General features: G+C 32.7%; 2 protein-coding genes and 2 long non-coding RNA genes across 4 annotated transcripts; all 4 read left to right on the plus strand.

The window, feature by feature from the left end:
- The first annotated feature begins 435 nt into the window (after positions 1–435).
- On the plus strand, positions 436–7053 carry LOC105798413 (uncharacterized). The gene is made up of 5 exons (XR_008188872.1): positions 436–727; positions 808–841; positions 2896–2977; positions 5846–6217; positions 6292–7053. It is a non-coding gene; the product is annotated as an uncharacterized LOC105798413 (long non-coding RNA).
- Positions 7054–14615: 7562 nt separating this feature from the next.
- LOC105798415 (cytosolic Fe-S cluster assembly factor NBP35) lies at positions 14616–17206 on the plus strand. Its single transcript, XM_012628468.2, has 3 exons — positions 14616–14829; positions 14903–15004; positions 16025–17206. The coding sequence occupies exons 1-3, from the start codon at positions 14793–14795 to the stop codon at positions 16948–16950; spliced, it is 1065 nt and encodes a 354-aa protein (XP_012483922.1). The 5' UTR covers positions 14616–14792; the 3' UTR covers positions 16951–17206.
- A 3955-nt stretch (positions 17207–21161) lies between these two features.
- On the plus strand, positions 21162–24274 carry LOC105798416 (glyceraldehyde-3-phosphate dehydrogenase 2, cytosolic). Its single transcript, XM_012628470.2, has 11 exons — positions 21162–21330; positions 21402–21502; positions 21925–22040; positions 22151–22250; positions 22412–22558; positions 22649–22709; positions 22786–22883; positions 23027–23169; positions 23270–23353; positions 23839–23928; positions 24024–24274. The coding sequence occupies exons 1-11, from the start codon at positions 21303–21305 to the stop codon at positions 24064–24066; spliced, it is 1011 nt and encodes a 336-aa protein (XP_012483924.1). The 5' UTR covers positions 21162–21302; the 3' UTR covers positions 24067–24274.
- A 1891-nt stretch (positions 24275–26165) lies between these two features.
- LOC128032752 (uncharacterized) lies at positions 26166–26913 on the plus strand. The gene is made up of 2 exons (XR_008189057.1): positions 26166–26347; positions 26615–26913. It is a non-coding gene; the product is annotated as an uncharacterized LOC128032752 (long non-coding RNA).
- The last annotated feature ends 428 nt before the right edge of the window (positions 26914–27341 follow it).

The following is a 27341-nucleotide window of genomic DNA, read 5'->3' on the forward strand; positions in this document are numbered from 1 at the left end:
TTCGAGGGACATTTTAGTAAAACTAAATTCAGTAAGTTTATTAATTAGCGTAAATGAAAACAAAAGACATGTCAAAGTAGATAGTTGAGAAAATTAAACTTAACGAGAAGATATCGTTAACTCTTTAATTGAATTATGAATTTTATTGTTGCTACTAAAATTATGTCATACATAAGTCATTTACCCAACATATCGAATATGGGCTCGATCATCTTTAGATATCGTCACTAATCATACGTATGTAACTAACTCAAGATTTAAGTAAATCATATCATAAACATCATAAGTAAATTAATTCACAAATAGATACAAAATTACATGATATTTGGTTCGCTGTAATCAGTATGCCATTACGCCTCTATTCCGTGGCCTCACCTATTCCGTCGTTTGGTTGGTGTAATGCCCTATTACGGGCTTATTACATTACCCCCTATTCCGTGCAATCTGCTGCTTTCTATTCCCGAAGGACAGCTCAGTTTTGCTTTCGTTTTGTTTCTCCCAATTTCTTCTGCCCTGTTTTACCCTCCCAACCCGAAAGCCACCTCCACCCTCTCTCCCTCCCAACATCAAACAGAACCGCCCCTTACATTTTCCTTCTTCTGTCCCGTCAAATTTTCTGCTTGTTTATTGTTTAAGCTCCAGGAAAATCGAAGAGGCCTTATCATTTTCGAGTTAGAACTAGGGCTCTGACAAGGTTTTTGATCTCAAAATTTTGACAAGGTTGCCTGTAAGTGGGGGTGTTTCTTTAACTTCAAACCTTGCAAATTGAGTCTCTTGTTTTGACTTTCTTGTTTGGTTCTTGATTAGGTCTCAAGATTTCCTTGATCTCCATCCTTTCTGGGTATGTTTTGAATTCCTTTTTGTCTGAAACTTGTAAAAAACAGTGTTTGCTTTTACCAATTGCATTGGTTTATTGATTGATTTTAATGGAAATTGAATGGTGTTGTTTGGTTTTATTGAAATATGGATCCCTTTTTGCTCATCCTTTCTGTATGTCTTCGATTCTTATATGGCTCCAACTCTTCATTTTTCTTGAAATTTTCGTGTTCGACATGTTTTTAGACATGGGTTTGGGGTATCAAACATTTATACCCGAATCTGAGCAACATAGCTTTGATGTGCCTGTGATAAAATTTTGTGTGTTTTATGTAGATTTTCTGAATAGACTTTTTAACTTTGATGCAACATATTCTTGCTTAATTTTGGATATTCCGTGGACTTTTTTGTTCGGTTCTTGATTGGCGTCAACTTCGTTTGCAGTAATTCTTGATTTTTAGTTTATACACATATGCGATACAGAACAGTTGCTGCATTCATAGGCTTCCATAGGCTTATGCAAGGCTCTTGTTTGCATTCATAGGCTTCCAAGACAAATTGATGAACAGCTTGGTAAACTGATCATAATATGGGAATTCTCTTCTTTTGCTACTGAAATGAAATTTAGTCGTGTATATATTGGTTGTGCCATAATTTGTTTTAAGGAAACTTCACAAGTTAGTTGATTCATTTATTTTGATCCCAATGAACCTTTCCTTCTTTTTCGTGCCCTTTTTTCCCAGATCTTCCATATTTTCCTTCTTATTTCTCCTTTTCCCAGTCATAGAAGGTTACTATTGAAGTGTTAGGAAAATATTTACCAGAACAACCAAGAAAAAAAAGACTGGTCTTGTTTCACATCAGTATAAGAAGTAGAGCAACTTGAGTTTGTACCTGTGTTACTTATGCTCAAATGTGTTCCAACACATGTATGTTCAATTTTCTATAATTTCCATGTATATGTGTTGGAAATAGATGTCGGACACACATATTTAAAGAATAATGAAGAGTTGGAGTAATGTAGATTTTCACTTGGTTGAATTCAGAAGTGTTGTTTGGTTTTGGAGAGATTTTCAAATTTTAACATAAAATTACTGATCAATACTTCTGCGAAGAATTATGACTTTTAAAGGCTTTCTTTGTGATCCATAAACATCACCACTTCTTTCTAAAAATTTGCAACGAGTGGTTTGGAGGGTTATTAGAGGCTGATTTAACATAATAAATTCTTGATTTTCATTTCATCATCATTTTTATCAGAATAGCTTGGTAGTTTAGTCTTCATTTAGCATTTAGGAAGGCAATTTCCTTGATGGGCTCAGGAAAGGAATGGCGATTTGGAGGTCTTTTAGCATTTGAGAATTCACTTTTATTGGTTATTTGAATTTCAGCCCATGGAGATGTTAAATAAAAAATGACTTTGCACCTTCTTAGCTATGTCTTTCACCTTCAAATTATAAGTCTGATGGAGGAATATAATCCAAGAAAGTGGCATGCTTTATCTTTGAAGGTCGTAATTTGAGAAGTTCTTTCTCATTTCTTGAACCCTATTTAGCGTACCATTTTCTTGGGCATGGCCAAAGTATCTGTTTGAGGCTCCACTAATGAAGTGAAATGTGAAGGGGTATTGCTGAAGGCAGTGATGCATGATTTGCCTATTATGATCTCATATATGGCATTACTGAGTGAAGCATGCTAGTGAGTTTAATAGCCTTTAAGACATGCTACAAGTTCTCTTGAACATTTGTCTCTTTCTGTGGTAAGCTTGAGCCTTATTTCTAGTGGTTTGTCTGTCACTGGTTTTCTCTCCTCCTGCCAGTGGTTATTGCTTGCTCTTACTATTTCCGAAAGTAAACCTCTCATAGAGTTTCCTTTCTTATGCTTCATGTGCTGCCAAATGTGTGAGTGCCTGGATAGTTTTACAAAACATTTTATGATGCCTAAAGTTGTAATACTGGACTTGCGCATCACAATTAACAACAGATCTTCAGCTTCATGTTTTTTCAATTTTACCTTCTTTTTTTCAATTGTAATACTGGACTTTTGCATCACAATCCATGGAACTTTTCTATTCTGCAGATAAAGCCAATCCCAAGTGAAAATCTGCCTCCTGGTTTTGATCCCGTTGAAGGTTGCAAGCTTAATTCTTTGCCTCTAGAAGGTACCTTTTTTTGAAGCAATGTAGGAATGGGATAGCAATGTAGGGTGTTGGATTTATTTTTTCTTAATCAATTTATATATATATGATTTTGAATTCGGTTTTATTTAAAATATTTATTTTGATTTTAATTTTAAATTGATTTCTTCGATTTTACCTTAGTTTAATATAGTTGGAGTTTTTTATTTATTATTGAAAAGAATTAAAACCACATTGATAAACTAACCAATTTTCCTAAAACAATTTACTTTTACCTCGACTTTAAGTGTGAAAAACGACAAAACACTATCGAAGTCCATTCATTTCTTTTCGTTAAAGTAAAACTTTTATTTATGCTTCATACCTATAAAATTATAGTAGATTGAAACCCATTAAATTGAGATTTTTTATCACCCTAATTGCGTCAATTTATCGTACATTTTATATATATTGAGAGAAATTTATGCTTAAAACCTAAAATATGGAACCATCTAAGTTTTAGTAAATTCCTATTTTCTTTTGATATATGAAAATAAAAAATTTAGTTCCTACAAATATATAATCTTTCATTTTATGTATGTTTAAAATATAAAATTTTAATAATATAAGTTGGCTACTTAACTCAATTCTATTTTATAATTAAAAATGTCATGATTTTGATAGTATAAGAAAGATAATAAATAAAGGTTCCATTTAAAAGCATGATATAAGAATATATATATATAAATAATATCATTTTATAATTATGATGTTTAAAATATGCTTTTATATATATAATAGTATGAGTTTGAATTTTTTATTTTAATTGACGAGAATATTTTGTACTTGTTATAATTATAAATTTAATGAGATATCCTTTCATCAAGTCGTAATGAAAAAATAATTAAATTTCAAGATTTTCCCTCTTCTTTTTTTCCCTTTATCAAGCTGTAATGAAACAAATATCCATATAAAGAAATGAATTTTAAGTTGCAAAGATAATTTTAATTTCTATTTTTTGCCTCGTAAAGATTCTAAATTTGTATTGCTATTTTTTCTTTGATAGTGTGTTATTGCTTCCTATTGAAGCGACTTGTTTGATTGTTTCCTCCACCCACAGTTGAGCGTCTTCTTTTCACACAATCACTGTAAATTTTTTGGCAATTAAATTATTTAATTTTATTTTACTGTTTTTTGGCAATTATGATTGGAACACATTAATATCTTGCAGTAATGGCTCGTCTGCCTTTAATTGCACAAAGTGTGAGGCGTATAAGAATTGGTATTGCATTGACAATATGGTTGCAAATCTGTAGAATTGCGAGTTGGTTCTTATTTACATTGGGTGCCAGCCATAGCCTACATACTTTTAGACCAAGGATTAGGTCCTATATTTTAGATTTTTATGCATAACGGGATTATGTGAAAAGGCTTATATATGCTAGTGACGAGACCTGTATTGAACAAGTTAGGATGAATAGATTTGTCTTTTTTAAACTATGTGAGATGTTACAAACGTTAGGGGATTGAAGTCGTCAAGGAACATGCTTGTTGATGAGCAAGTGGCAATGTTTTTACATATCATTTCTCATCACCTTAAAAATCGAGTTATCAAGCATCACTTCAATAGGTTTGGGAAAACTGTTAGCAAATCATTTCATAGTGTTTTAAATGCTGTCATACGCTTACAATGTGTTATTTAAAAAGGCAGAGCTAATTACAGCTAATTCTTCAGACACAAGGTGGAAATGGTTTAAGGTATTGGACTGAGTTTTATATATAGCTTGTACATAATTTAGATAATTTAGATTTAAATTTAGTATCCTAACTCAAGGTTTTATAACATGTGATATAGAATAGTATAGGTGCTCTTGATGGAACCCACATCAAGATTAGGATTCTAACAGTTGATAAACCTAGATATCGAACGCGAAAAGGTGGCATAGCAACAAATATGCTAGGTGTTTGTACACCTGATATGCAATTTGTTTATGTTCTTCCTGGTTGGAAAGGTTCTGTTGCTGATGGACGGGTTCTTCGAGATGCCATTAGTAGGAGACATGGACTAAAAGTTCCTCATGGTAAAGTGGATAGTTAGAGGACTTTGAATTATTCATTAAGATCAAAATTTTTGTGGTGAATTAATCATTTTAAAAAAAAAGTTTTTTTTAATAGATTGTTATTATCTAGTTGATTCTGGATACACTGGATACACAAATTGTGAGGGATTTCTTATACCTTTTAGAGGACAACGATATCATTTGAACGAGTGGCATCAGGGTTATCAGCCAAGTTCTCCACAGAAGTTTTTTTAATATGAAACATGCCTCAGCACGTAATGTTATTGAAGGATGCTTTGGGTTATTAAAACTTAGATGGGGAATATTTTGGAGTCCATCATTCTATCCTGTAAGGGTGCACAATAGAATCATTATTGCATGTTGTTTGCTCAATAATTTTATTCGAACCCATATGAGTATTGATCCTATTGAAGCGGATGTGGGAGAAGGATTACCTAGTAATGTGGTAGATGACGATGAACCGAATATCGTAAATATTCATCCATCAGATGCTTGGGCTATTTGGAGGATGGAACTAGCCAACCAAATGTTCAATGAATGGCAAGCATCTAGAAATTAGTTAGGTTTAGAGACAAAATGAGTTTGAGTTAATTTATTTATGTTATTTTATGTATCTAGTTTGTGAAACTTTGGTGGTGTTTGAATTATTTTTTGTATTGTACTAAACTTGTTGAATTATAATTTAATTTCTTTTCATTCATCATGTGTTATAATTTTATACGGTGTTGAGCTTTTGATTCATGATATTGAACTTAATTTTAATTTTATAAAGTGTTCACCTTTTGATTCATGATATTAATAGTAATTAATATAATTTGTTTTTTTTCTTAAGATAATTATATCAGGTGTTTCAGAATCAAATATTTCTTCTCAAGCTTCTCGAGGAACCAAAAGGAAATGGGTTCCAGAAGAAGATGCAGCATTGGTTTCCTGCATGGTGGACTTGCACAATGTTGGAACATTTAATGCTGATACCGGGTTCAAAGCTGGTTATTTAAACGAGTTGGAAAAAATGCTAGAAAAGGCTTCACCCAATGCAATGTTGAAGGCTAGACCTAATATTGAATCGAGGATTAGGTTACTAAAAAGGGATTAGTCAATCGTGTATGACATGCTTAATGGCCAAAACAATAGCGGTTTTGGTTGGGACGAGCATAGGCAGCTCGTTGTTGCTGAAGATGCGGTTTGAGACTCTTATTTAAATGTAAAAATTATTCAAGTCTTTATTATCTTATTTTTACCAAACTTATAACTAATATGATTTCCTCATTTTTATAGAGTCATAAAGAAGCCGGTCAATTCAGACATCGTAGTTTCCCTTACTACGACCAACTTACTGCTATATATGCAAGAGATCGAGCGACTGGGAAAGATGCTCAAACAGCCGCTGATGTTATTGAAGAAATAAATGTTCAGGATGTACATACTGCGGATATTAATGAAGAAAGAAACGAATTCTATGACTGCGAAGCTGATGTCTCTTTGGATGAGATGGATGTTTCTGCTACGGAGCCGCAAACAGATAGAAACCAAGGGGGTTCCTCATCTTCAAAGAAGAAAAAAAAGAATTCTGATGCAATTGATCATTTTTCTTCTTCATTTCATGATGCTGCCACTTTATTAGTGGAAAAGATGGGGGCCATTGGCGAACAAATCAATAGGAGTATTGCCTCCGATGTGGTAGTTCAACAAAAGTCAGAAGAATTCCAGATCATCCAAGAAAAAGCTACAAATTTATATTCAACCTTATGTGAAATAGAAGGTTTAACAGTGGATGAGCGGTATCGAGCATTGAGTAAAATTCCAGATCATCCAACTCAAATGCTCGTTTTCTTTAGTTTACCTTCTGATGTGTGGTTGGAATGGGTCAGAAGATTTCTTGCTGACCATTAAACTTCTTATTTCTGTTGATGATATTTTCGTAACTTTTTTTGTTTGTAATATTTGGGACGGTATGTCATTACAATCTTCTAACTTTTTTATGTTGTAAAATTGTATAACATATGGATTATGACATAAAATTTCATGAATTTCATTTAACCTTTTGTTAATATATGAAAATTATGTTTATGCAAAATATAATTCTCAAGTTATTTATTATCGCTAATATTTTTTATTGTAGAATAATTAAATTATTTGTTCCACTAATGATATTTTAGCACATTAAAATATGTATTACAATTTAAAAATAATAAAGTAGACTATAAATTATATTTAATAATAATTATTTTAAATTATATTTTATAGTTTTATATATTATGATTTTAATAAATTCATATAAGAATATTTAATACTAAAGAATTTTATCAAATTATATATTTTATTATATTATATTTAATAATAATTATTTTAAATTATATTTTATAGTATTATATATTATGATTTTAGTAAATTCATATAATAATATTTAATACTAAGAATTTTTTAAATTATATATTTTTATTAAATTATATTTAATAATAATTATTTTAAATTATATTTTATAGTATTATATATTATGATTTTAGTAAATTCATATAAGAATATTTAATACTAAGGATTTTATTAAATTATATATTTTTGTTAAATTATATTTAATAATAATTATTTTAAATTATATTTTATAGTATTATATATTATGATTTTAGTAAATTTATATATTTTATTAAATTATATTTAATAATTATTATTTTAAATTATATTTTATATTATTATATATTATGATTTTAGTAAATTCATATATTTTATTAAATTATATATTTTATTAAATTATATTTAATAATAATTATGTTAAAATATGATTAAATTATTTATTATTTATATTAATAATCTTATTAAAATTTAATAACAATAATCATCTACCTAAAAAAAATTCTGCTAAGGGTATTCTAGTCATTTTAGTTTTTTCCTTATGCTATTATAACATCATTCTATTCAACCAAACACAAGAATACCATTATGCCTCTATTCCATTCCATTCAACCAAACAAAAGGATTACCTACGCATCTATTCCATTACACCTCTATTCCATTACAGCGAACCAAACGTGCTCTTAATTCAACTTGGGTCCAATCCAATGTATCATTCTTCTAATGAGTACATCTATGTCTCTACCCGTGGAGTCAACTGCTCCAATAACCAAAACTAACCATCTCCCCAATTGAAATTGTAGATGATATAATAATCTTTCTTAAGTATTTGAATCAAATGCTCACTTTGATTCTTTTGCGAGATTACAGACTCGTTTAAATTATTTGCTGAAGTAAGTTGTCTTTCTCGCAATGTAAACATTCTTACAATGCCACTTATAATTAGTTTGAACTTAGACAATCAATGAGCTAATATTTGCTTGTCACAATTTCGTTATGCATGCAAAACATGAAAGACAAAAATATAAAAAAGATAATAGTGACATGTGAAATTAACTTTATTTATTCATTGTTCAAATACATAGAAAACAGTTACATGTTTACTACAATATGAGCATATTTCCCAACATCATCAATATAAAGCAGCAAATATATGAATGAACCATCATCAAGACATTGTAAAAATACACAATTGTCATGCTTACTCTGTGAAAAACCAATACTTAACATGAAAGAATCAAACTTTTTGTACCATTGCTGAGGAGACTGCTTCAAACCGTACATGATTTTTAAGAAGGCAAACATGATATTCATTTCCTTCAGTTCTAAAGCCTTTCGATTGCTGTATGTATGTGTCTTCCTCAAGGTCATCATGAAGGAAAGCAATCTTCACATTTAACTGCTTTAATTCAATATTGTTTTATGCAACAAGAGTCAAAAGTGCCCGAATGGACGTATGTTCTACAACGGAAGAGAAAACATCATGAAAACCAACTCCCTCCTCCACTTGAATTTAGCCCTTTGCAACCAATCTTGCTTTGTATCTATTTTTGTTTGGCTCGAACCTTCCTTCTTCTTAAACACTTATTTGCAGCCAACTATTTTCTTACCGATGGGTGGTTTTACTAGCCGCCAAGTCTCATTCTTTTGAAGTGATTTCATCTCTTTTTTCATAGCAACAAGCCATTTTCTAGAATCAAAGGCTTCAACTGCCTCGGAATAGCATGAAGGATCGGTCGAATTAATGTTCTCTGCAACACTTAAAGTATATGCCACTAAGTTTCCTTCACAGTACTTCTATGGTGGTCAAATTTCTCGCATTTTCTTGTCATGAGCCAACTTATAATTAGTTAACTGAGATGGTAAGGGTACCTAAGGGTCATATGAAGTTCCAAACGGATCCAAAATAGTTTCAATTTCGCAAGAATTTGGATTTCTTCGTGTTGTCGTGACGTCGCTTGCTTCCTCGTCGAGACGTTGCAACAAGGCTTTTCGTGTTGTTATGACGTCACCCCCTATTTTGGCATTTAACTCCTCCTTGCTTGAGACACTCTAATTTGTTGCATCTTTAAAAATAAGTGACTTTTTTTCTGATCAAAACATGACAGATTCATTGAACGTGACATATCTGCTAACAATAGTTTTGTTTGTTTCTGGACACCACAGTTTGAAACCTTTTGTACCGGCAAAGTAACCCAGATAAATGCACTTTACGACCCTTGAATCGAGCTTTCCCTAGATAACTTTAGCATAAGTAGGACAACCGAAAATTTTAAGATTAGAATAATTGGGAGGATTACCTAACCAAATCTACTCTGGAACTTTACCATTCAATTCTTGATGTGGAGGTCGATTTAACAAATAGCTTGCCAAATTTACGGCTTCAGCCCAAAACTACTTTCCTAGTCTTGCATTTGAAAGCATGCATCAGGCCTTTTCCAACAAGGTTCTGTTCATTATTTCTGCAACTCTATTCTGTTACAGAGTACCTAGAACGGTGCGATGTCTCTCTATCCCTTCTCGTTTGCAGTGGTCATTAAACTCAGATGAACAAAACTCAAGTCCATTGTCTGTTCTCAACCACTTCATAGACTTCTCGGTCTATTTTTCTAACAGTGTTTTCTACTACTTGAAGATTCCGAAGATTTTTTTCAGAAAATAAACCCAAACTTTTTTGGAATGGTCATTAATAAAAGTTAAAAAAAATATTTATTACCTCCTTTTGAGATGTCAAGAGTCGGACCCCATAAATCGAAATAGACGTAGTCAAGAGTCCTTTTTGTTTTGTGCACTGCTGAATCGAAACTTACTCCCGTTTACTTCCCACAAGTGCAGTGTTCACAAAAACCTAACTTACCAATTCCAGTGTCTTCTAGAAGACCTTGTTTGCACAATGTTGTCATACAATGTTGTCATACATTTCTCACTTATATGACCGAGTTGCATGTGCTAGAGTTTAGTTGAACTAGAATCTGTAGAGAAAGAATCACGTCGCATCATTGCGACGTCAGGTTGGTTCTCATCCTGGCATGGCAACGATTTTGGCTCATCTTCAGTAATTGCAACCGTACCAGTAACCGTTGACCCTTGCAAAATGTATAGGCTGCCCTTTTTATGTCCTCTCATTACAACGGGAGCTCCATAAGACACATTTAAGCCATTTGACTCAATGACTATTCTGCAAGCATTAGAATCCAAAATTCCCAACGATATGATATTTTTCTTTAAGTCGGGTACATACCTGACATCTGACAGTGTTCAAATAATTTCGTCGTGCATCTTGATTTGTACGATTCCTATTTCGATTATCTTACATGGATAATTATTCCCCATTAACACAACTCCACCTTTAACTGAACTATACGTGAAAAAAAAGTCTCTGTTGGGACACATGTAATAGGAGCATCCTAAATATAGGATCTATTCAGAAGTAAGCTTAGAGCTTTCACTCGTCGACACTAACAAGAAATCATCACCTTTATCTTCAACTACACTAGCATTAGCAACTTTGGCTTTTTGCTTATCTTTATCGTCGTTTTCGACATCCTTTTTAATTTTTTTGAAGTTTGTAGCATTCCGACTTGATGTGACACTTCTTATTGTAGTAGTTGCATTCTTTGTCTCAGTTTCTGGATTTAGATCTCATGCTAGACCTATTTTGATCTGGCTTTCTGGATTGTTGTCTACCTCTTACGGCTAGAACTGAGGTTTGCCCGTTTGACCTTTTGTTTGGGCCTAACTCGTTCTCAAGTTTATCCTTACTTAGTAGTTCCCTTTTTACGCCCTCCCCATAACTAAAAGTTTCTCTGAAAGTTTTACAAAAAGAGGGCAAAGAACATAACAATAACATAGTTTGATCCTTGTCTCTAATTTCTGCTTCGAGATTCTTTAGGTCATTTAGAAGGTAACAAACTCACTAATATGAGCTCTAATAGAGTCATCTTCAGCCATTCTGAACATGTAGATACGTTGTTTTAGCATTAACTTTTTGGCCAAGGATTTCGTCATGTACAAAGCTTCTAGTTTCTTCCATAATGTAAAAGTTGTTTTTTCCTTCAAAACCTCCTGTAATACATTATTTGTTAAACATAATTGAATTGTGGATAGAACTTTTTTTTATCTAACCTATCCCATTTTGACTATTCCATGTTAGCGTGCTTCTTCTCTGTAAGGATCCTCTCAAGATCACTCTAAATCAATATGGCTGACGTACGAACTTGCCACAGATTGAAATTTGCGATGTCGTTGAACTTATCAATATCAAATCTTGATGCTGCAATCTCTGAATGGGTTGAATGCGAAAATCGAACAAGCTTTGATACCAATTTGTAAGGAAATAACCCGTGTATGCAACGAACAAGTAAATAAACTAAAATTGACAAGATCAAACACTCAAATCTTACATAGAAAAACTCCTCAAAAGAGGATAAAAAAAATGAGAAAAAAGAGATTTTACTATAATAAAAATAGAGTACAAAAGATAAAGAGAATCAAAGAAAAACTTGAAACCTTGAAAAAAACTCGTTTAAAATAAAGAACAAAATTCTCTAATCTCAATATTTCTGTCATATGAAACTTAGAGTAACTAAGGCCCATTTATAGGTTAAAATTCGTAACATATGACTAAAATATCCCTAGGTTAATCAGAGTTTAAGTGGCAAACGAAAATAGAGTTTAACTGAGAGAATAAAATCGAGAAAACTTGAGAAACACGTCGCCATGCCGTGACGTGGCATTCGCGTCATCGGGAGGAAAGGGATGTCACATCGTCAGGATGAAAACTCTTTTCTCGTCGTGACGTCGGCTATTCGTCGGAACAAAGAACAGTTCCTTATTGTGACGTCACAAACTATTTAGCCTGAAAATGCGAGGCATAACTCCACACCTATGATTCAAAACTCTAGCTACTTCACACATAGTGCAAGTCTCAACCATAGAAACCTCAAACAATTAATCATAATCAAATTGGTCGCCAATCCTATACAACTTGAAGATTGCAGCTTCAAAGGAGAACAATAGCTTAGAAGCTCAAAGGTGGAGACGTTGATAAACTCAAGGGATCAACTTTAAGGTCTCTAGTGCATTTTGTTGAACGCAATGTAGGCAAGAAACTGTAGCAAGTTTTGGATAACCAAGTTAGATGATATCCAAATGAGGAGAAAAAAGATGGTCCAAACCAAGAAAAAGAAACTAAAAAAACAAGACTCTGGACAAGGGCTCGGGGGAAGACGAGACAAGAGCTCGTGGACAAAACTTCTTCTTGTTTTGTAAATAATATTTGAAAACCTAATTTTATTGCATGACATATCAATTTTTTTGGATTTTGTGGGTAAAAAAATATAGCATTTAAATTTTAATACTAGACTAGATAAAATGCCAATATCATGCTATTCTATGTTTTTTACATAATTTAAAAAATATGTATACCATGGAAAATTAATTTCCAGATTTTATTGCTCCTCCTTTTATCATTTCCCTCTAATTATCTAATATATTAAGTTATTAATTAAGATGGTGTTATAAGTCAATCGAACACCAATTCGGTTGGGTAATGATTAAAATATCATTGTTTTACAAAATAAATTATATTATTTTAAAGATACTTTTATTTTTTTATATCTTATATGTAAAAATTAGAAAAATAGAGACACATAATGAAATTTAAACATTAGACACCATAGCTTTTAACATCTTTGCTTAACTATTTCAACTGAACTCTTATTTGTTTTTTATATCAACATGTTTAATTGGGGGAAGGCTATTCAATTCCCCCACTTATTACATATGTAACAATAATTCGTTTGTTTGGATTTGAATTCTATTCCATTGAATGAGTTGTTCAACAATTTCGTTGAATAGTCAAACTCAAGGATAACATCCTAAATAGGATCAAAATCTTTAACATCATTTTAACCCCTACGACCCTCCACTATCAATCTTGTTATTGTTAATTTTCATATAAGCCAACATCTACCGTCTTTTCAAAAGAATGAAAATGAAATAGATAAAAGTAATAGGAAAAGCTTTTGTTATTGTTAATCATTTTTAACATGGTTAACCACATAAAGATAAGACAAAAGGGATAAACTAAAGAGACATATCAAATCAAATAAGGAAATTTTGAACCCAAAGTTTTGGAAAAAATAAAATTTTAGATCTTCTTTTGGATTTATAAAAAGAAACTATGCATTAAAAATCATATTGAAAAAAAATGATAAAAAAAAACAAATAAGAACCAAAAACCAATCATGGTGGTGGGATGAACTACAATGCTAAAATTTGGGGAGGGGAGAGAAATGAGATAAGAGAACATTTTAGCAACTTTATATTTTTAAGCGTAAAATATGAATTATATATAATATATTTAATTGTTTCGACTATAATATATTATTTGGTTGCAATCAGAACATCCATCATTGATAGCAATGACTAATTCCTTTGTCGTGGGTGTTCTTTGAAGAGGTAATCGGTTGACTATGAAATGTACTCTATTTCCATTGGCAAAAATCAAATTGCCCATGGGTCTGGTTGAGGCTTAGTTTCAAAAAAAATCCATGTCCAAGCCCACTTTTGGATTGAGGCAGCTCGCCCAAAAAACTTATTTTATTGTTCCAATAATAATAAAATATTAAAAAAAATATTTTTAATTGATATTTTATATATTTTACAATTAAATTTAAATTTTAAAATATTTTTATTATTTAAATTGAACTCCAACTCAGCTTGAAACACAGATTTTTTTTGTCCAAATTCAGTCCAAGTCGAGCCGAATGAGCTACTCGACGCTTGGACAGATTTAGGCGATGATACTATATAATATTTATAGATCTTAATTTTTCATACAATATTTTTATTAATATACATTTTTTTTTATTTTTTATCGAATACAATTCAAATTTATTTAATTATGATATAATAATATAAATGTATTATCGATTAGTTAATTAAATTTATAATTTACATATTCCTAAAATCATTTTATTTAACCAAACAATTCGATTTTTTTGCCATTAATCTATTCCTTATTTATTTCATTCCTACGGAATAACCATCCCATTCGTATTTTCTTTCAGTTTAGGGAACCAAACATACTATAATTTTATTTTTTTAGTGATGGGCATCTTTCAAATTTATGATATATAGAGTGGGCCTCTTTTATTTTCTTTTCGGTTCTTAAATTTGTTAATTCGATTGGGCCTTTATTCATTCTTTCGCAAACTCTGATAACCTAAAATTTTAATGTTCAATTAAGCAAATTTCAAATCAAATAAGTCAAAGTTTGGAGAATTATAAGAATTCGCTTTGAAATTAATTTGGGCATTTTTAAGAACAGTATTTTCCTCATTTTTTGTTGCCGCCATTGTTAGCACTTGAAGCTCTCCCTTTTCTTCTCATAAATTTTATTTTGCTTTCATCAGAAATATCTGCCCATGGAGAACGGAGAAATCCCAGAAAACGCCAATGAACGTATGTTTTCTCAGTCAATTTTGTGGATTACTTTTTTTTATATAGTTTATTCATTTTCTTCATTCCTCTTCAGATTGTCCGGGTCCTCAATCGGAGTCAGCTGGTAAATCCGATGCATGCCAAGGTTGCCCTAATCAAGAAGTTTGTGCCACCGCCCCTAAGGGCCCTGACCCGGGTTTACTCTTTCTTTCCAATATTTTCATTATATTTTCTAAGTTTGGGTTTTATTTTGTTTTTTCATTAAGTATTATTACTTTCATGGTGATCTGGTGACTTGTTTTTGGTAGCTAAAATAGAATTTATGGTTTCTTTAGCATGTGAAGCCTTATTATTTCTTTCTTTTTGTTCGAAGCATATGAAGCTTTACCAGAGAAAATAGCAGCTGTTGTAGATGTCACCAGTATGGTTCTCTCATAATCGATTGGAGCTAGAATTTGTTAATAACCTTTAGTGGTGATGGAGCTCTTATGTTTTCAATGATAAGTTATTGCTTCAAAAGTTCTAGTATTGTATGTTAGGGTAGCTTACTCATGAAGTGGGGTTGAATAGCTTAGCACTTTAATTGGAATTTCGGATCTTGTAGGAGATTGGAATTAGTATTAGATGATTTCGGATATTGACTCTTCGACATTCATATGCTATGGTGGTAGTTCAATAGTTTTTTAGTATTAAGTTGTATTGCATATACTAGTGCATCGGGTCTTATCTATACGAGGGCTTTGACTTTTGACACGGTTTATCACCCTTTAACTGTTCCATGTTTTGGTTGTCCTTGTAATTTCATTTCATTATTTTCACACTTCTTGATTTAAATTTTGATAATGGTCTGTAAAAATATGCTCTCTTATAATTGCTTTAACTGTCTAAAGCTCAATAGATTTTACCTCATATATTAATGAGGAGAACTGTTTGCAGTGAACATATATGCCATAAATGAGAAGTGATGAATTCTTTTGGGCTATGTAACTTGCTCTGTCCATTTTAGTTGCTATGTTGTTTTTTTCCTTTTTCATCTGTTCTATTTTATATTTGGCATGTTGTGGGTTTTATATGGAAGGATTATCATCTATCTTTGTATGGCTATATAGTTTATGAAACATAAAGTTCTTTGCTTCTTTCCTAGCTTGACCATGTTATCCAGAGTATGAATCTGTTATTGGACATACTAATATTTATAATGCTTTGCATTTTGCAGACTTGGTTGCAATTGCAGAGAGAATGGCTACTGTTAAGCATAAGATACTGGTTTTATCGGGGAAGGGAGGGGTTGGCAAAAGCACTTTCTCTGCCCAACTCTCATTTGCACTAGCAGCTAAGGATTTCCAGGTGGGTCTACTGGACATTGATATTTGTGGTCCAAGCATTCCGAAAATGCTTGGCCTAGAAGGTCAAGACATTCACCAGAGTAACCTTGGCTGGTCCCCTGTTTATGTTGAGTCCAACCTTGGCGTAATGTCAATTGGGTTCATGCTCCCCAACCCTGATGAAGCTGTCATTTGGAGAGGACCGCGTAAAAATGGGCTCATCAAACAATTCCTTAAAGATGTATACTGGGGAGAGCTTGATTTTTTGGTTGTTGATGCCCCTCCTGGGACCTCTGATGAGCACATCTCAATCGTTCAGTTCCTACAGGCTACTGGGATAGATGGAGCTATCATCGTCACTACGCCGCAGCAAGTCTCTTTGATTGATGTGCGTAAAGAAGTTAGTTTCTGCAAAAAAGTTGGAGTACCAGTTCTTGGAGTTGTTGAGAACATGAGTGGCTTGTGTCAGCCGTTGAAAGATTTCAGGTTTTTGAGGATGACAGAGAATGGTGAACATACTGATCTCACAGAGAAGGTTATTGAGTATATGAAGGAGAAAGCACCTGAAATGCTAGATCTCATTGCTGCCAGTGAAATCTTTGATAGCAGTGGTGGTGGTGCAGCAAAAATGTGTACAGAAATGGGAGTACCATTTCTCGGAAAGGTTCCATTGGATCCACAGCTTTGCAAGGCAGCTGAAGAAGGCAAATCTTGTTTTTCTGAACAGAAGTGCAGTATTAGCGCTCCTGCATTGAAGAGTATTGTTGAGAAGCTGATGGCAAAGTATTGGTGTAAAGAAATGTCTGTGGAACAGTAGCCCAGGGTGAACTAATGTTCAGCTGTACTTGGAGATCTTTGTGTAATAGAAGTTTGTTTGCATGTCATGTAATATTCATATAATTATTCCTTATTTTCTGGAATTTTCTGTGAGGTACAATACTTGAGTTATAGAAGTTCAGTACCCTACAGTCTGGACACCGAAACTTTACAAATTAGGACTGTAATTTTTTTTGGTAATTCTGAACTTTGTTTTTGTAATGTTTGCTTAATGGGATCACTCAGCCGTTAGAACAGATCTCCTGGTGCTCACCAGGATGCATTCATACACAACTGTCCTTTTAAGTTTATAGAGAGTTGGGTCGGTGTCAGGTGCTTTGTGGATTCTTGTGTAAAATGATTTTATGCTCTTACTTTGATGTGAAAAGCTTCGCCATTTGGTATGCAGCAGGTTACCGGTCAACAGCTAAACCAGATCAGGCATTAGATCATGGAGGTGACATTCCGGTCATTACTGTCACTAAGGTTTCTTCTTCCTCTCATTTTTGCTTTTATTCTTGGAACTTGATCAAGGGTACTGGGGGTACAACTAACGAAGCAGTTGTCTTTGCCTAGGTGATGAACTAAACAAGTGTTTGGTTAGAGGATGAGGACATCCTTTTAGGAAATCATGCTCTCCGTCTCGATAAGGGTATTTAACGTCCTTAACTTGCATTTCATATAATGAAATTGCAAAATTGTTCATCAGAAGCTGTCGTACAATCCTTGTGTTTGTTGGCAGGGAATGAATTGTGCCTTCAAACTGAATTTGAGTGCAAAACTATTGGCACTGTGGTTGTACACAAAAGATGGTCTCCATGCCTTGACTTGACAGGGTTAAGAGAGAGACAAACACAGATGCATCACATGTTGAAGCAAATGAAAGTAACGCATACCTCAAGCATGGTTAATCAATTGATTTCAAAGACGAAAGATGAAAGTTTTAACCAGAAGTAAAAAAAAAAAGAGAATTAGGATAGTCACAAAGTAGAGGCGAGGCGAATGTTCTTGAAGAAATTCAAGATATAACCTGTCGAAACTGTTTTTTTGAAAACAAAAATTTGGTTGTCGACTTTAAAAACGAAAATGGGAGTCGCCACCGATCCTTGATTAAGGTGTGATCGGCTCACCTTAAAAATGATTTTGGTCTACGAAATTTGAGAAAATGAGTTCGGGAGTCAGTTACGCACGAGGAAGGATTAGCACCCTCGTAACGCCCAAAATTGGTACCAAATTGATTCTTTAATGCCTTGGTGTGGAAAATTTGAAAAGATTTTAAGAGGAAACTTTTTATCCCATGAATGAATCAAAATAATAAGACATTCTTATTTCAAAGAAATAAAACACCACACTCAGTAAGTTAGGGCACAATATTTTAAATCTTCAAAATACGAATATTGCCTTTTGCTTTTGAAAATTCTTACTTGAGTAGTCAAAGTATCGGACCGAGAAGTTAGGACCCAACATTTTGAATTCCCGAGAATAAGCTTTTATTTAAAATTTGTGAATTTAATGCAAAATGAATACTTAGCGTTCTAAATTCATCGAAGAATAATCGCAATCCAGTAAGTTAGGACACGGTCTTTCTCGAGAATCATGTACACCAAGTACTTTGAAAATTTATAAAATATGATGATTTTAATGTTTTGTGAAACCAAAATACATATTTTCTAAAAGGTATGCTAAAAATTAATGTATAACATGAAACAAATGCTTTAATTTAAATATATATGTACATGTATTTACAAAATATATATATACAGCACAATATACAAGTAAAATTGAGAATCTGTGTATGCATATATTTAATACACATATACAAGTATACATATAAAAAGAAGGAATGGAATATATCAAACAAAAAACTAATAAAAAATGCATGTATATATGTGTTTGAAAATCGTGAAAATAAGATAAAAATATAAAAATATGTATTTGTGTATATGTTTAAAAATAATAAAATGTGTAAGTATATATATACATATAAAATATAAGGTATACAAAAGTTAAAAAGATAAAAGATAAAACAAAAAGAAATAAAAAGATTTATGAAGGACAATACAAAAGGTATACGTATACATATTTACAAAAAGAAAATTTGAAACTAAAATATAAGAGTACATATATATATATATATATATATAAATTAGGAATAAAATTGAAAATAAAACATATGAATAAAAATATATATAAACGTATACTAAAAACATATGTGCATTATATAAAAAATCTATGCGCATGTATATAGAGTAGTAATGATAATAATACTAATGGTATAATATAATAGAAATAATAACATTAAAAAAAAATAGTAACACAGTAAAAAAATGGACTAGATTGAATTAAAGATGAAAAAATAGGGTAGATTTGAAAATAGACAAAAAGAGACCGATTTGAATGCGCTAGCAATAACGGAGGACCAAAAGGGGAATTATTCCCGCCTTCCTAAACACTGCGCAGCACGGGACCGAATTGAAACAAAATTAAAATATGCGGCCCAAATTTAAAACAAGTAAAAAGGTTTAATTGAAACGCGCCACAAACAAGATGGCCTCAATGTGCAATTTACCCCTTAAAGCCCAACGCGCGGATCCTCCCCCTCCGGGTCGGGTCATCGCGTGGGTTATACTGGGGCTAAACGGCGCCGTTTCCTCTACTTATAAAAGGCCAAAATTTTTCACCAAAATTCACTTTTTCCCTTTTTTAAAAGCAATAGGTGGGTTTCTTTTCCATGCCGCCGCTGCTGCTCAAGCCATTCCACGGCCTCCGACGACGCCCCAGCCTTCGATTGCGACAGAGAGGGGTCACCGCGACGGCACGTCGGCCCCGGCGATTAGGTGAGTTTTCCTTCTCCTTTTTTGATTTTTGTTTACAAAATAAAAACAATAATAATAATAGAAAATATACAAAAAAGAGAAACCCGATTCACCTTTGTATTTTAGAAATTTCTCTGTGTTTTTTGCTTCTATTTTTGTATCTTTTTTACACTGAAAATCCCCCCCCCTTTTACATATTAAAAGTGGCCTTTTATAGGCCGAAAAGAAAAAAAGAAAATAAATCGATGATCTTGTTTCTTTGCTTGTTTTTCTCCTCCGGATTCTTTGAGTCCGCGATTGCAGGAGTTCGTGGAGCAAACGACGCGCGTGGGAGTGGAGGCCGGTTTAGGGTTTCAGCAATTTGATTTTTTTTAGGCTAGGGTCTGTATTGGGGCTAGGGTAATTGGGTTAATTTTGGGCCCATTTATTTGTTTGGGCCCGGGCATATTTGGGCTCTACATAACTAATTAGGGAACTCAAAAAGAGATTTAGATACTTGAAAATAAAAACGAAAACAATTAAAAATTTCGATGAATTATGTCAATACGATAAAATATAGAATCAAAATGAAAAAATTACCAACAACATTTATATATATAATGTTACTATCGAAATGATAAAAATAAATGAGGATTTTGAACATAAATAAAGCAATTGATTTGAGTCCTTGAATAGTTTTGAAGTTTCTTGTTAATTCCTTTATTTTGTCATCTTGGCTCTTATTTGGCATTATTTTTAGGTATTTTTGGAAAGAATTTCTTTGCTTGTATGTGAGGTTACTTTCAGAAGAGTGATATGTAACCATTGGAGCCATTGTTAGGGTTGTTGGATCTGGTGCTCTGGGTGTAATATATTCATTTGTAAACTTATAATTTTTACGAATAGATTAGTTAATAAAATAAATTCATAAATTACATTAATATACTTTTTATAATTGTCATCATATGGTTTTTGCACGCAAAGCAAAATAAAAAAATATTATCTTATTGGTTGTCTAATGTTTAAACTAATATTAAGCGATATTATGTGGTCGGATCGTAATACAAAAAGACAACTTATCTTAGTAAATGAACCTAAATATGTTATTAGTCTAATCAGAAATGAGTAAACCAATTTAAAGACTAATATGCCGTCTATAAAATGAAATGTTTTGTCTTGAGTATTAAAGCAGATGACTCCTAGAAGATATTATCAGATGTGACTGACTAGATTAATAATAAATCAATAAACTCAAGAAAATAAATCATTAATTCATTTATAGATTTATTCACTCTGTCCTCTTTGATTTTACGTTTTTACCCTTGCTTCTTCTTCTTCTCATCATCCTCCAAAGAACACGTGAGCAACGACCCCACTTTCCTCGTGAGAATCTCCGTCATTTCCCCTTTTCTATCATTCTGTCACCAATACTTCCTCTCATATATAAACAACCCCCCTTTTTACTCATTTTTTCCTCTCAATTCTCACTTCCTTTACCTCCGTTCTTTTGCCGTCGTATTTTTTTTTCCAGAGATTTGTTCTTTTCGCTTCTTTCGTTATGGGGAAGATCAAGATCGGAATCAACGGTACTCTTATTATTATTATTATTATTATTATTATTATTATGGATCTGATTTTCTTTTTCTGTTTGGTGAAGGATTTGGAAGGATCGGGCGTTTGGTTGCCAGAGTTGCTCTCCAAAGTGAAGATGTTGAGCTCGTTGCTGTTAACGATCCTTTCATCACCACCGATTACATGGTCCGTGCACTGTATTTTCCTTCCTATTTCTCACTTATTTACTAGGTTTTGGCATTAGTCTCCGTGCATGTTTGTGTTATATTGGTTTTAGTTTTAAGAAAGCTGATCTGATCTTCTCTGCTCTGAGATGAGTGCTGATCTGAATTTCTTTCTTTCTTTTTTTCTTGTGATATGGTTCTTGAACTTTTAGTGTTTCCTAACAGAGCATGATGAAATAGTTTAAATTTCAACTGGTAAACTGATGTATTTCATGTTCGGTCTTTAAGAGATTTATTATAAACTTACTGGTTCTGCTTGGGTGTTTTTTAGTGAGCGAATCTTGTGTCTAATTTGAAAAGAAAGGATGAAAAATGAAGAACCGTTTTAATCAGTTTTTTTAACGATTTAATTATTGATGTGATTTGATAATTGTATTTGTACAGACCTACATGTTTAAGTATGACAGTGTTCACGGTCAATGGAAGCACCATGAGCTTAAGGTGAAGGACCCAAAAACCCTTCTCTTTGGTGAAAAGCCTGTCACTGTTTTCGGCATCAGGTGATATCATGTGTTTCTTTTCAAAATGGGTTGTTGTAATTGACTTGAGGAACATGGTGAGTTTTTCCATTTAGGAGCTATTTTATTAATTGGCTTTTGATTTATGCCAGAAACCCTGAAGAAATCCCTTGGGGTGAGACTGGAGCTGATTATGTCGTTGAGTCTACTGGTGTTTTCACTGACAAGGACAAAGCTGCTGCCCATTTGAAGGTTTGTGATAATAATTTGATCCTATGTTTATTTTATGGTACCAGCTGAGTTCTCTTTTTTGGAGTTAAGGCCCCCAAAAGTTGTGTGTTTGGAACTTGATTTTCTTCTTCTTATCTTCGTGTATGGTATTCTCATCTGATCTATGCTTTTTCACTTTTTAGGGTGGTGCAAAGAAGGTAATCATCTCTGCTCCCAGTAAGGATGCTCCCATGTTTGTTGTGGGTGTCAATGAGAAGGAATACAAGCCTGACCTTCACATTGTATCCAATGCTAGCTGCACTACCAACTGCCTTGCTCCATTGGCTAAGGTAATAGTGGTTTCCCTTTTATTTGTTTTGGAGCTTCTGACAAATAGTTTTATCTTCATGGTAATAATGGTCTTGTAAACATGGTGGCAGGTCATCCATGACAAATTTGGCATTGTTGAGGGTCTTATGACCACTGTCCATTCGATTACTGGTAAGTATATATGGTGTTTTATTGCTTTCTGTTGCTATCAGTATGTATTGTTTATTGATTAGTCTCTTCACTTCAGCTACTCAAAAGACTGTTGATGGTCCATCAATGAAGGACTGGAGAGGTGGTAGAGCTGCTTCGTTCAATATCATTCCTAGCAGCACTGGAGCTGCCAAGGTATATAATCATCTTTAGATTTTCAAATACTAATAACTGTTTTCACCCTTAAATAAATGAATTACGATCAACAATGACTGTCTTTATTATTGTTAAATAGTCGTTGGATTTGAAGTTTGACAGTTTATATTGTAATTGTATAGGCTGTTGGCAAAGTGTTGCCATCATTGAATGGCAAGCTGACTGGAATGGCATTCCGTGTTCCCACAGTTGATGTCTCTGTGGTTGACCTCACGGTTAGGCTTGAGAAGAAGGCTTCTTATGAAGATATCAAGGGCGCTATCAAGTAAGGATTAGAATATTTTTATATTGTAATGATATTTTTAATATTTCAGAATATAATATTATCTATATAATGTACCTAAATAATATATATTTTTATGTAGGGCGGAATCTGAAACTAATTTGAAAGGAATTCTTGGCTACGTAGATGAAGACTTGGTATCGACTGACTTTGTTGGGGACAGCAGGTGTGAAGCTTAATTCTTAATGCCTTTCATAATGTTGATTTGCATGCTTGAGACAGTTCTTTGTTGATCAGTCAATTCTGACCTAAATCCGTAGAAGTCAACAATCAAACACGATAATGATTTGAACAAGAAATTACCTGAATTTGAAATAACCTGAACAACTAACTTAAATTGATCAAAACTTGAGTTTCAAAAATATGAAATTTCTCCAACTTGAAATGACCTAACCTAAAAACCCTGATTGTCGAACCTGAATGAGTTGAACTCAAAACTGCCCAAACTTGAATAGACCTAAACCTGAAGCAGCTTGAACTCGAAATTGACTTGAATACGAAATGATTTGACCTGAAAATGTCTCGAAAATTTTGACACTTAGATTGATCTTATCTAGATTTACCTGATCTGAAACCAATCCATTCTGTCCTATTGTGATTAAGGTGATACAAATATATAAATGGAACTTACCTTCTGTTGTATTCTAACAGGTCAAGCATCTTTGATGCCAAGGCTGGCATTGCATTAAATGACAATTTTGTTAAGCTTGTCGCGTGGTACGATAACGAATGGGGTTACAGGTAAACTAACATTTCATTATTAGCTTGAGATATATGTATATATATATGCTTGTTCTCCGCGGCTTTTTTGACGGTGTCATGATTTTCTATCACAGTTCTCGTGTGATCGACTTGATCCGGCACATGGCTTCTGCGTAAGTGAGTGATTTTGGTGAACCAAACTCATTTCATAATGGACTTTTTAATAATAGCCTCGTTCTTCTGCTTTAGCAAAATATAGAAGAGATGCTATGGGAATAATAATAGAAATTGCTCGGGATTCTGGGAGTTTCTAATTTTACACTGTAATTGTGTTCTGTCTGAAACACTTGTAATATATGTCAAAACCGTTTTTTGAAAACAAAAATTTTTAGTTTCGACTTAAAATAAAAACTGGAGTCGCCACCGATCCTTGATTAAGGTGTGATCGGCTCACTTTAAAAATGACTTTGGTCTGCGAAATTTGAGAAAATAGGTTCGGGAGTCAGTTACGCACGAGGAAGGATTAGCACCCTCGTAACGCCCAAAATTGATACCAAATTGATTTTTTAATGCCTCGGTGTCGAAAATTTGAAAAGATTTTAAAAGGAAACTTTTATTTCATGAATGGATTAAAATAAAAAGACACTCGTATTTCAAAGAAATAAAGCACCACACCCAGTGAGTTAGGGCACAATGTTTTTAAATCTTCAAAATACCCGAATATTGCCTTTTGTTTTTGAAAATTCTTACTTCGAGAAGAAAATGTCATGACCAGTAAGTTAGGACCTAACATTTTGAATTCCCGAGAATAAGCTTTTATTTAAAATTCGTGAATTTGTTGCAAAACAAATACTTGGCTTTCTAAATTCATCGAAAAATAATCGCGATCGAGAGTCATGAATGCCAAATATTTTGGAATTTATAAAATAGGATGATTTAAATACTTTGAGAAAATCAAAATTGATATTTTAAAGAGATGCCAAAAAAGGGTTAAGGCATAACATGAAATAAATACTCTAGTTTAAAACAAATATGAACAAATATTTACAAGTATATGTACAAGTAGGTAAAATATACAAATAAATTTACAATTATGCGTTAGCATATATTTAACACACATGTATAAGTGCATGTATAAAAGAAAGAATAAAGTGCATTAAACAAAAACACCAAAAGAATGCATGTGTATAAGTATATGAAGATCGTGAAAATAAAATAGAAGCATAAGACATGCCTATATGTAAAAAATGTATGAGTATATATACGTATAATGTAAAATACATAAACGTTAAAAAATGTATGTATATATCTTTATTTACAAAAGTGAAAAGAATTTGAAACTAAAATATAAAATACACATTTTAAAAAAATGTTTAGTATGTACAAAATTTATGCGGGATTTATAAAAAAATTAGAGAATGCATGTATGATTTAAATTGTAAAATATAGGAATAAATATGTTACAACAGTGTATACCTATATAAAATATGAATGCACGTAAAAGTATATGAAAGTTATGCGCATAGAATGATAATAAAATATATATGTAAGATGCATGTGTTTATAAAAATCGTTAAAAATGTTTATTGCAGAGAATATGCGAATGTGTATATACATATATAGAAAATATAAGGTATATAAAATATATAGGATAAAAAGATAAAATAAAGGAAATAAAATATATGTAAAACGTACAAAAACATATGCATGCATTTTAAAGCTTAAGAATATATATATATGCTAGTAATGAAAATATGAAAAGAAAATAATAAAAGTTATGCGTTTGCAAAAAAAAAAATCGAAATATAAAACAATATGTATATACACGTACACGAAAATCATAAATAGTATTAGTATAATAATAAGTGATAATAGTAATAACAAATGAGTAACAGTATATTAAAAAAAAAAAAAAAACTGAATAAAGTAAGAAAAAACCAAATTGAACAAAAGACCAAAAATTGGGGGCAAATTCATAAATAATAAAAAATGGATCGATTCGAACACGCGTGTGATAATGGGGGACTAAAAAGGAAATAATTCCTTCCCTTCCAAAACGCTGCGCAATGGGGTATCAAATTGAAATAAAAATGGAATACGCGGCCCAATTTCTAAAATAAGTAAAAAGGATTTAATTGAAAATCGTTGCAAAAAGAGAGGGGCCAAATGCGAAATTTCCCCTTTAGGCCAGATTTGCGCAGGTCATACCACCTAAACGGCGCCGTTTTACTTATAGAATTAAAACCCCAAATTTCCTTTCAAAAGAACATCTCTGCTTCATTTTTTTTGTTTTAAAACAATAAACAGAGGGGTGGGGAAATTTTGCTAGGGTTTTTCAACCCCCCAGCCCTCCATGCCGCCGCCGCCGCTCAAGCCATCCACGGCCTCCGTCGACGCCCCAGCCTCCGATTGCGACGGAGAGGGGTCACCGCAACGGCACGTCGGCTCCGGCGATTAGGTGAGTTTTCCTTCTCCTTTTTTGATTTTTGTTTACAAAAAAAAAACAATAATAATAATAGAAAATATACAAAAAAAAAGAAACCCGATTCACCTTTGTATTTTAGAAATTTCTCTGTGTTTTTTTTTGCTTCTATTTTCGTATTTTTTTTACACTAAAAAATCCCCTTTTTACAAACAATATTGGCCGTTTTATAGCCCGAGAACAACTTATTTCCCTCTTTCGCGTTGTTTTACATTGTTTGGACTCTTTGAATCCGTTTTGCAGGTGATCGTGGGAGCACGTGCGAGGAAGGCGTGCAAGGGCCGGCGACAAGGGTGGCTGCTGTTGAGGGTGGCTGCTGCTAGTTTTTCTGCTTAGGTTTTTCTTGATTTAATTTTGTGTTGGGCTAGGGTTAGTTTTTTAGGTTATTGGGCTTGGTAATTTGGGCCTGTTTTTATTTATTTTGGTATTTGTTTTAAATTTGTTTTTTTGGTTTTATTATTTGTATATGGGCTGGGCTAAATTGGGTATTACAATATATATAATTACGAGGAAACAAACAAACAAGGCAAGGCTAAGGTAAACTTGGGAACAAGAGCTAAACATTCTATTTAGCATCAAAACCTAAAGAATTTAATTTACTTATTTAAATCTAAAATCGGCGTACTGAAAATGGTTGAACGAGAATGTTAGACCTGTTTTTTATTATACACATTATTCCCAACGTAAGATGCTTCTAAGTTGAAACGTCACTAATTCAAAAAGAAAAAAAAAGGTTGAAACGTTAAAAGGCCTAAATTAAGGCATAAATGTCGATTTTAAAACTTAATTGAGTGATTAGGTCCATTTTTGTACGGGTTTTTCTCTCTTTGGTCGGATTTTGATTTTAGGGTTTGTTTGGTTTGTGTTAGGGTTTTGGTTAAGGTAGTAGTTGGATTTTAGGGTCTTGTTAGAGTTTTTAAGGGTTTAGGGAGGTTGATTTATTCGTGTTTGTGTTTGTGCTTTAGGTAGA

The sequence above is a fragment of the Gossypium raimondii genome, chromosome 9 (genome assembly GCF_025698545.1).
Source record: "Gossypium raimondii isolate GPD5lz chromosome 9, ASM2569854v1, whole genome shotgun sequence".
NCBI classification, from domain to species: domain Eukaryota; kingdom Viridiplantae; phylum Streptophyta; class Magnoliopsida; order Malvales; family Malvaceae; genus Gossypium; species Gossypium raimondii.